The following is an 11,543-nucleotide window of genomic DNA, read 5'->3' as shown; positions in this document are numbered from 1 at the left end:
AGTGCCATAGCCTGCCTGGTTTGATACTAATAGAATAGACTGCTTAGGTTTTCCCTCATATTGCATAGTTTTGGGAACTGTAAAGAAAATTGTATAGTGCACAGCTATTAGAGAGATCAGTAGTTGGCCGACAACAGGTCTTCTATGACAAAGAATTGCAGCATACTTCCTGTAGTGTTGTGTGACGTCACGCTGACAGCTGTCAGTGAGGTGACAGGTGGGTGGAGCCACATGTGCCCCGGAATCACTCCTCTCCTGTGTGCATTACAGGGGGAGAAGGAGGGATGGCGCTGCCCAATCTGCTGCTGAGACTGAACTGTAGAGAATACAAGAACTGGATGAAAGCTGGGCTTTGTCTGCAGATCCTACAGAGCCGCCTGCAGGGATACATAGACTCGGAGATGCAGAGGTTCCACAGACAGATCATTGCAGGGATTTCCCCCACTGCCAAACGCAGACCTAGATGTCAGTGCAGGAGTCAAGGGAAGCAGGTAGGTGGTGGCTATAGCGCTGTCATATACTGGGGAGCAGTACAAAGTGAGATCAGCGACTCAAATCCATAGAAAGCATTCACATAATGGAAGTAAAGTTAGACAGGAAAACATATAGGAGATCTGTCCATATTATCATGCATAACCTACAGCAGAAAGGTGACATGGTATTTACTGCTACAAAGCCACTGGGTTTTGTGATCCTTGTTCGAAATTCACAAACTTGGTGCTGAACCACTTTATGTGGAGGGGTCTGAATAAAATACATATGAAATATTTAAACATTTTATTTTTGTTTAGATATTTATATATAGTATGTGCAGGGCAGGACTTAGGGCGGTGGGGGCCCCTGGGCTTGAGTCACTTTCGGGCCCTACCTTCTGTACATTACTTTAAATAGAACAAAATGATATACACAAGCTATGTATTAGAGCTACACAATTCAGGATATACTGAGAATAAAAATTGAGATCACAATTCTGAACAAACAACTAAACAAAATTACATAATTTATGTTAATTGCTGAAGTCTATTAAAAATGTTAAATCTGAAAATGAAGATTTTTTTTTTTTCCCCACAAAATTGTCATTGTAATAGGTTATTTCTCTCACATGGCATGTGTATACCACCAATTACACCCCAAAATACATTCTGCTACTCCTAAGTATAGCGATGCCACATGTGTGGGACTTTTTCACAGCCTGATCTTACAGCGAGGCCCAACATGCAGGGAGCACTGCCACGTGTTCTAGGAGCATAAATGACACATCTAACTTGTTGACTACCTATTACACTTTTGAAGGCCCTGGAGCACCAGGGCAATGACACGTGACACTGACGTGGCACTGATGACAGATGGCACTGATACGTGGCACTGATGACATGTGACACTGATGTGTGGCACTGATGACAGATGGCACTAATGACAGATGACACTAATACGTGGCACTGATGACAGATGACACTAATACGTGGCACTGATGACAGATGACACTAATACGTGGCACTGATGACACGTATTAGTGTCATCTGTCATCAGTGCCACGTATTAGTGTCATCTGTGCCACGTATAAGTGCCATCTGTCATCAGTGCCACGTATAAGTGCCATATGTCATCAGTGCCACGTGGCACTGATGACAGATGACACTAATACGTGGCACTGATGACCCATGGCACTAATACGTGGCACAGATGACACTAATACGTGGCACTGATGACAGATGACACTAATACGTGTCATCAGTGCCACGTATTAGTGTCATCTGTCATCAGTGCCACGTATTAGTGTCATCTGTCATCAGTGCCACGTGGCACTGATGACATATGGCACTTATACGTGGCACTGATGACAGATGGCACTTATACGTGGCACTGGGGACAGATGGCACTGGGGACAGATAGCACTGTGAGCACTTTATTTTACCCTTTTTTTTTAACCTTGTTGCTGCAGTTCGCTCTCCCTCCTCACGCGCTGTCTCTGTGTGAGGAGGGAGAGCCGGCGATGAGAGATGATCTCATATGTTTACATATGAGATCATCTCCCATTGGACACGCCGATCGAGTGCTAAATGGCCGCTGTGATTGGCCATTTAGCACAATCTGTGATTGGCTGTGTCCAAGGGACATGGTCAATAAAGAACTGCACGCCCGCAGCACCATGCATTGGAGAAGTAAACAGGAGGACGTCCAGGGATGTCCTCCTGGCAATTGGAGTCCGCGCTGCAGCCATCTTTCGGCTATAGCGCGGACGCCTAGTGTTTAAAACTTAAACAGGCAGGCCCCCCTATTGGACAGGGCCCATGGGCTTGAGTCCAGTCAAGCCCAATGGTAAGTCTGGCCCTGAGTATGTGTACATGCACTTCAAAGGGTTAAAGTGTAGATTGCCCTAAAAAAAATGTTTCTCCAAAAGTGTGTGTGTGTGTGTGTTTGCATGTATATCTGTCTCATAGTAAGGTGTTATGCCGCGTACACACGATTGGAATTTGCGTCGGAAAATACTATGATGGTTTTTCCGACAGAATTCCGCTCAAACTTGGCTTGCATACACACTGAACCGTCAAGAACACGGTGATGTACAACTCTACGAGACGAGAAAATTAAGTTCAATGCTTCTGAGCATGCGTAGGAATTTTGCGCGTTGGAATTGCTACAGTGATCGGAATTTCCGAATGAAACTTTTTCTGTCAGAATAATTGAGAACATGTGCTCTCAATCTTTTGCTGGTGGGCATTTGCCGACGAAAAGCTCTCATCTGGCTTTTGCTGGCCGAATTTCCGATCGTGTGTACGCAGCATTAGGCTACATTCACACTGCCGACTAGGGCAGATGCAAATGGTAGCATCAGGAATCAGAAATTTCTGCTGCAGCCATTGGTTCCATTCACTATCTAGGTCACCAGTGGCCGCAGGTATTCGTGGCTCTCTGCACAGCCACTTTACGTGCGTCCAGCGGCGATCATAGCAAGTAATTCCTGCGGCCGCTGCAACCTGTAACTGTAATGGCTGAACCTAGCTGCTGAGAGCCTCAGCAGGAATCCGAGGCCCCATTCACACTTGGCCATTTAGAATCTCAGGCAGAATCGATGCAATTCTACATGCAATTTCAAATTGCGTGCAAAACTCACATTTGGGTGCCTTTCATTCTAAATGGCAACCCAAATGTGGTTTGATTTTGCTGCGCAACAGAATCAAGATGCAATCACAGCAAAGCACAACTTTTAAAAAAATCTCCTGAAGTTTGTCACCCAAAAAAAGGAGCAGAAATGTCTTTTGAGTGACAAATGCTAATAGGGCAGGCTAGTGGAGTGAATGGGCTGCCTTATGTGTGACAAGGGGAATCGCAGAAATATCGTCCACGCAAAATTGCAAGCAGGAACAAGAATTCACACTATGCGAACTGTGGATGAGGCCTGCTGCTACTTTTTTGAACCGCCCTAATCGCTGTGTATGTAGCCTTAACTTTTCATTTGCTGCATTTACTATAAATACCCGGTTGATCCTGCCAGTCCCACTCTTTTCGTGTTGTAAACTGACTACGCAAAGCAGGGAAATAGATCCGTACTTGTGTGGTCAGTTTGCATCTCAGGGTTTGCTGTTCATGCCCATATTTTCCGTAGTCTGTTTACTTACCATGGAACCCGCCCTGCCCTGCCCTGCTGATTGACAGCAAGACTTTGTTTGGAAGAAGATGTGATCAGGCTGAGGGCTAGCTGAGCTATGAAGTTGTGTAATAATCAGCCCGGAGTTGGGCTTTTAATACATACAGTGTATATATGTACTGTACACTTAGATACAGTCAGTAGAAGCAGCACTTTTACCCCTCATTTAATTTCAATCATATGTCCATTTAACATGCTCCTCCCATAGGTGTTACATAATTACAAAGTAGGCGAGGTGGAAAAAAGACGCAAGTCCCTCAAGTCCAACATGTGTGTGATTTTATGTCAGTATTACATTGTATATCCCTGTATGTTGTGGTTGTTCAGGTGCTTATCTATGGACATAGATAAGGGGGGAGTTTGGGGCGTCTGAACCCCCCCCCCGAGCAGAGTTATGTTTATAAAAAAAAGGGAGCTTTACACTTGTCGCCGTCCGGCCCTTAATTGTCAATGGACGGGAACAAGGCACAGTATTGATCAAGCCGCTGCCATCTCCTCCCTCCTCTCTCCAGGCTGGGCCGCTTTAGATCTTGGCTCAGGTGGGGGGCAGGGTGCTCCGCTGACACCCCAGTTCGCCCCCCGGACAGGGGGTGGGGCCGCTGACAGCTCAGCTGCCGGCGGTGGGCGGGACGCACCGCTGACTTTTTTTATGGTCGGCTGGGGCAGGGGGTGGGACGGTCCGCTGACACCCCTGATCAGCTCAGGTGGGGGGGCGGGGCCGATGATGGCTCACGCGCAGTGCACAAATTCCAAATGTACTGCAAGGAGGGGGAACGGGAGGAGAAGATCAATTCGTGCCCTCAGTGCCTGGCCTGCACCAGAAAATTAAGGTCAGAGAATGACAGCTACAAAAAGGGTAATCTATCTGCAGTCTCTGATTATCTCCTGTAGTTTGTCCCCAGTCTCTGATTATCTCTTGTTGTCTGTCCACAGTTTTTGATTATCTCCTGTAATCCATCTGCAGTCTCCCCCCCCCACTGCCTTAAGCCCCTCCCACAATAATTTTGGCCACACCCAATTTATCCCGCGCGCCGTAGGTCCTTCTTTCCCTTGCATGTTTTGTATGTATGAACTGTGCACAGTACCTCTTCTCTTGTCTGGTATACCGGGATAACAAATAATCTGTGATTGTGCTGCCTTCCACAAGATGGTGGCCTTTGCATCTGCCCAGTAAGATTGGCTATTACAGTGCATCACCCTGTGATAGGCACTCCAATGGCTAAGAACGCTGACAGCTGTATTCTGATGGGGTGTCTCCTGTCAGTACACAATAGCAAAGCTTGGGAGATCGCTGTACTAACACTGCATGTGTTAGTACAGTGATCTGTCAAGTTTTTTTCATTCAGCCCAGCATGTGACAGTGTGTACCAGGCCTTAGCCCCCGTACACACGGTCGGAAATTCCGACAGAAATTCCAATGGAAAAGGTCTGATTAGACTATGTTGTCAGAAAATCCGACCGTGTGTGGGCTCTATCAGACCTTTTCTGTCTGAATTTTCGACAGAAAAAATTTGAGAGCAGGACCTCAAATTTTTCGACAACAAAATCCGATCGGACTTTGTCCAATCGTTTGTAGAGAATTCTGATTGGAAAAAGTGCCACACATGCTCAGATCAAATTACGAGACCAAAGCTAGTGGCTACTAGCCGCGACGTAGTCCCGTCATAACGAACGAACGTCATCATGTTCTGAACGATCGGATTTTCTGCCAACTTTGTTAGACCGTGTGTATGCAACACCAGTTTCAGACAAAATCCATCTGAAAAAATCAGACGGATTTTGTTGTCGAAATGTCCGACCGTGTGTACAAGGGCTTAGACTGGACAACAGCCAACCTCATTGCAATCTTCGTAAAAACTGTCATGCCCCATACACACGATTGGACTTTCCGACAACAAAACCTTGGAATTTTGTTCGAAGGTTGTTGGCTCCAACTTGTCTTGCATACACACGGTCACACAAATGTTGGCCAACAATTACAAACGTAGTGATGTACGACGAGCCGATAAAAAGGAAGTTCAATAGTCATGCGCCACCCTTTGGGCTCCTTCTGCTAATGTTGTGTTTGGTGAGCATTGATGCCAAGAATGCGTTTTTGTACTATGGACTTTTGTACACACGATCGGAAAGTCCGACAACACACATTTGTTGGGGGGGAAAATTTGAGAACGCGCTAGCCAACATTTTGTTGGAGGAAAGTCCAACAACAAATGTCCGATGGAGCATACACATGGTCGGACTTTCCGCCAACAAGCTCACATCCAACATTTGTTGTCGGAAAATCCGATCGTGTGTACGGCTATGGGTGGAGAGAGCACTGCATTTCTTCATATGAAGGAGCATCATCCACCTGTCTGCGCTGTTTGTAATTATCAGCACTGGATGAACAGAGATGCATAAATATTTCATATATCATAAATATATATTTTTTTGTTCCTTAGTGCACATTCTACAAATCAAGGAGGTTTTTTTTTTTTTTTTTTTTTTTTAAGCAGATAACAAAAATTGCGTACATCAAATTAGTTAATCATATTTTATGGAGTTAGTTCTGTCATATGTATGATATTCTAAAAGAGAGCATTGTGGAAGAATTCCATAAACAGTAATAAATAAGCAGGATAAAGAATTTGGATATTGAGTTTTTCTAATTGTGTGTGTTTTTTTTTTTTTTTTTTTTTTCCCTGGTCAAGTTCCAGCCTAGCTGTCCTGTGTGTATGGAGTGGAAGGACCGCATTCTGCATCATCATAAGAACAGAAATGGAGAAATTCACTGGGGGAACTGTAATCCATCACTGTGGCCCATAGATTATTGGGAGGTAGCAAAGGTAACACAGTATTTAAGTACAAGTGCTCTGACTTCCAGCCTTTTAATGCTCATAATGTCTTGTGGCACGCACACACGTTTTATCATTATGTTAATTTATATGGAAAATCACAGTAGGACACAATGGAATGTTTATGATCTTTCTGATGTGCCTTTAGCATGACAAATGTCAGTGTAGGTGACAAATTCATGTAGCTGTTGTAAACGTGTACAAGAGATTTGGGTATGCACCGTGCAAGGAAGCACATTAAGACCAGAGTGTCCAATAAGGACTTCCAGAGTGGCCATAACTGAGCTTTCTCCTTCCACTGCAGCTGTCAGACAGTGCCGTGGCCTAGGATTTTTTAAGCTGGGTGGGCAGTGCCCGATGGGGATTCAAAGACACTAGTTCCCCATCAGGTCCACTCCCCTTGTGAATGACAGCAGGCATTGAGCAGATCTAAAGCCAATAGACAGCCTGCTATTGGCTATAGAACCTGCCTGCTGTCAATCACAAGGAGAGAGCAGACCCAATGGAGAACTAGTGTCTCAAATTTTCCATTAGCATCTGCCCATTGTCAGCATCGCTGGTTACTAGGAATCTGTTGGCTGTGAAGTTGACAGCATAGTTATCAACCAGTAATGCCGCGTACACACGACCGGACTTTTCGGCGGTGTTCCGGCAGACTTTCCGAATTAATGGATACACACAATCACACCAAAGTCTGACAGATTTGAATGTGATGACATATGACCAGACTAGAATAAGGAAGTTCATAGCCAGTAGCCAATAGCTGCCCTAGCGTCAGTTTTCGTCTGTCGGACTAGCATACACACGAACGAATTTCTCGATAGGAACTGGGTCCGACGGGAAAATTTAAAACATGTTCTATTTCTAAAGTCCGCCGGATTTTTGGCAAGCAAAGGTCCGATGGAGCCCACACATCATCAACTTGTTCCGTTGGACTTTTGCTGTCAAAAGGTCCGGTCGTGTGTACGCGGCATAGCAGGTGGGGAGCGGAGAGGGTAACAATAGCAAATATGTTGGCTGCTACACAACATAGAGAGACAGGCACTCTGCCGGTCTCCTTTCGCCAACTTAGAATTGGTCTTCTCTACCTCTAATTTAGTTGTCTATGAATTTCAGTTAATTCTGTTTGAATTTCGTGCAGTAATAGTGCCACTTTGTAAAATTAGCACTATTAAGAACTACCTGAATCTGCTACCCAATGTCGCAAAAGCTACCAGAATAGGTGGCACAGATTTTTTTCATCTGGGGCAGGTAATTTTAAAGGGCCATACCGCTAGAATAGTGTTGCTAGGACTTTATTGAATTCTTGCAATAATTTTTTTTTAGAGCGTAAAAGAGTTCAAATCTACATTTATAGTCATTTTGATTGCATATACAGCTGAATATTAAAAATAAAAAGTGGCACCACATAGAAGAAAATTCTTCCAAATATGATAGATGCAGAATTGATGTACGCTATATTACCAAAAGGTTTGGGACACCTGCCTTTGCACACACATTAACTTTACTGCCATCCCTGTCTTAGGCCATAGGGTTCGATATTGTGTTGGCCCAACTTTTGCAGCTTCAACTCCTCTTCTGGGAAGGCTGTCCACAGGGTTTGGGAGTGTGTCTATGGGAAGGTTTGACCATTCTTCCAGAATCACATTTGTGAGGTCAGGCCCTTATGTTGGACGAGAAGGCCCGGCTCTCGGTCTCCGCTCTATTTCACCCCATTGTTCTATTGAGTTGAGGTCAGGACTCTGTGCAGGGCAGTCAAGTTCCTCCACCTTAAACTCTCTCATTAATGTCTTTATGGACCTTGCTTTGTGCAATGATGAGCAGTCATGTTGGAAGAGGAAGGGGCCATTCCCAAACTGCTCCCACAATGTTAGGAGCATAAAATTGACCAAAATTTCTTGGTATGCTGAAGCCTTAAGAGTTCCCTTCACTGGAACTAAGGAGCCAAGCCCATCCCCTAAAAAAATAACCCCACACCATAATCCCCCCCCCCCTTTTAACCAAATGATTTGGACCAGTGCACTAAGCAAGGTCCATAAAGACATAGATGAGTGAGTTTGGGATGGAGGAACTTGACTGCCCTGCACAGAGTCCTGACCTCAATCCAATAGAACATCTTTGGGATGAATTAGAGCGGAGACTGAGAGCCAGGCCTTCTCGTCCAACACTAGGGCCTGACCTGACAAATGTGCTTCTGGAAGAATGGTCAAACGTTCCTACAGACACACTCCTAAACCTTGTGGACAGCCTTCCCAGAAGATTTAAAGCTGTTATAGCTGAAAAGGGTGGGCCAACTCCATATTGAACCCTACGGGAGACTGAGATGACATTAAAATTCATGTGTATGCAAAGGTAGGTGTCCCAATGCTTTTTGGTAATATAGTGTATGAGGCCAGCATTACACAGCCATGTTTAGAAATTTGATGATCAGTTTCATTATGGATACAATTCAGTGCTAAGAAAAATATTTAACGTAAATCAGTAGCGGCCTGTCCATTAGGGGCACCCGGGTGCATGAATCTATTCACGGCTGCCGTGGCCACCCCCTATTCAAGCATCTGGCCCCTTTGAGGACGGCAGGTGCCTGAATTACAGAGGCGGAGTGTTTTTTTTGTTTTTTTAAGCACCTGATTAGAGCCATAGGCTTTAATAGGCTTCAAAATAGGATGACTCCTGGTGCAGAGCATTACGCCATGAACCCCCCCCCCCCAAAAATAATTACATTGGCCGCTATTACTCAGTTTATCCGCACAGGTAATCCAATGATGTATGGAAAAATAAATGGCTTATACTCTCAGGAGCTTTCTATGCATTGAGCCTCTTTTAAAAACTTTTAGCTGAAAATTGAAATCCATTTTATCTTTGAGAGCTCAGTCACACTTATGCATGCATTTCTGCGTGTTTTGGCACATCTACATATGTTTGAAATTCATTTTCAGTGAGCCCTCAATGTTCCTGCTGCATATTTTTGCAGCACACTGCAAAGTATTGCATGTGTTTATTTATTTTATTTTAGTATCTTGACACCAACATCCTGTGCATTAGATTTTAGATCAGTCTCCTATTCTATTTATATTAATACCCATTAAAGGGACTGTCACTATTTACAAAATATTAAGCCTTCCCTGCAAAGAAAGCAATGAATCCCTGAACCAATGTGCATGCTGCAGATAGAAAGATCCCACGTGTGCTAGATCCTGAAAATCTTTCAGCAAGCTTATACCTCCAACAAGGTGGAGTTTGGCAGTATGGACAGCAGGACAGATAAGTGTTCATTACTTTCTTTGTAGGGATAGCTTTGTTTAAACGGCGAGTCCCTTTAAACACATAGGGGGTTATATACGAAAGGCAAATCCACTTTGCACTGCAAGTGTACTTGGAAGTGCAGTTGCTCTAAATCTAAGAGGTAGATCTGAATTGAGTGGAAGCTCTGCTGATTTTATCATCCAGTCATGTGCAAGCTAAAATGCTGTTTTTTTTATTTTCCTTGTATGTCCCCCTCGGATCTACAGCGACTTTACTTCCAAGTGCACTTGCAGTGGAAAGTGGATTTTCCTTTCGTAAATAACCCCCATGGACATATCTTTGTTCTAATGTTACTTTTAAACATTGTTTTACATATGTTTAATTTTATTGCAGGTGTTTTTACCACGTGGGCACACAAAGTCCAAGGGACCCCATGAATGTGATGCTGCAGCTCTTCTCAATCTAATCAATTTTTGTGATCACTTTCAAGTGTCAAATGTTTCAAAAGTTAGAGAGGTATCTGTTCTATGAAATGCAATGAGAATTTTCTTTATATTAGGTTATAATAAATGCTAGTGAATAGTTGGGGCATAAAGTGGGGCAACCCAAACAATGTCATGTACAGTACAATACAGCGTAGTAAGGTGACCCACAATATGCCATGTACAGAATACTGAGTAGGGCAACCCATAACGTCATGTACAGTACTTTATACAGCATAGGACAACCCAGAACATGTTGTGTGTATATAGTACAGCATAAATAGTGGAGTGACCCACAATGTGTCATGTATAGTACTTTATACAGCACAGGACAATCCAGAACATGATGTGTATAGTACAGCGTAAATAGTGGCGTGACCCACAACATGTCATGTACAATAGAAAATACAGAATGAGGAGACCCAGAATGGATGTTCATTACAGTGTAAATAGTGAACTGACCCACAACATATCATGTACATTACAGTATATAGTGAGGTGATACACACCATGTCATGCACAGTATATTTTAGGGCAACCTAGAATATGCTGTATACAAAATACGGTAATCTAGAACATGTCGTGTACAGATTAGGACAATGCATTGTGACATGTGCTGTACAGTGGACAAGGTAATACAAAAGGGATGTTATATACAGTACATGGTATAGAATGGGGTACCTCAGAACATGTGAAGGAAGTGTCACCAGCACACCAGGCTCTCCAAAATTAAGTCCAAAATTTGAATCACATGGTATAAAAAATAAATAAATAGAAGCAACTTTTTGGAGCCACGCAGGACCTTTTCATCAGGCATGTGATAATAAAGGAGTCCAGCATGGCTCCGAAACGTTGCTTCTATTTATTTTTTTGATATTATTATGTGATTCAAATTTTTGGACCCAATTTTGGAGATCCTGGTGTGTTGGTGACACTTCCTTCTCATGATTGCAGTTGGTTCCAGCCATTGGTCATTTCAGCACAAAATTTAAGATGCAGCCATTTGTGCAGGTACGTGTGAATTTTGGTATAAGGCATTGGAACCTCAGAACATGTCACGCACAGCATAGTGTACAGTGTGGAATGTTTCAGTGAATGTGATGCACGGCACTGCCAGAATAGGCACACCTTTGCTATTATAGTAAATATCAAACTCTTTGTGCAGTGCACATCACACTTAAAGCCCCATACACACTATCAGATTGTCTGCTGAGTTTTTCCTTCAGATTTACCAAAACCATGTAGTAGAAGGGCCTGCCTGATTGCATACACATTGAAATTCCTAAGGTTTGACCTCATATTATATGGTTTTGGTAAATCTGAAGAAAAAAC

At 43.6% G+C, this 11,543-nt stretch overlaps 1 protein-coding gene across 4 annotated transcripts in view; it reads left to right on the top strand.

Moving 5' to 3' along the window:
* The first annotated feature begins 238 nt into the window (after positions 1-238).
* Positions 239-11,543, top strand: part of CUNHXorf38 (chromosome unknown CXorf38 homolog) — a 34,718-nt gene continuing 23,413 nt past the window's right edge. For 3 of the 4 annotated variants that reach the window (XR_013274430.1, XM_077480876.1, XM_077480878.1), the window contains exons 1-3: positions 239-491; positions 6,340-6,474; positions 10,123-10,245. Coding sequence is in view for 2 of the 4 variants with exons in the window: in XM_077480876.1 (XP_077337002.1) it covers positions 285-491; positions 6,340-6,474; positions 10,123-10,245 (465 nt within the window). In the remaining 2 variants the exon portion in view is untranslated. The remainder of the gene's footprint in view (positions 492-6,339; positions 6,475-10,122; positions 10,246-11,543) is intronic. The other variant, XR_013274429.1, reaches the window with a different exon arrangement.

The sequence above is a fragment of the Lithobates pipiens genome, unplaced genomic scaffold, assembly GCF_037356315.1.
Source record: "Lithobates pipiens isolate NorthernLeopardFrog02 unplaced genomic scaffold, aLitPip1_a1.2 Scaffold_16, whole genome shotgun sequence".
NCBI classification, from domain to species: Eukaryota; Metazoa; Chordata; class Amphibia; order Anura; family Ranidae; genus Lithobates; species Lithobates pipiens.
This window is presented reverse-complemented; position numbering and strand designations above follow the sequence as displayed.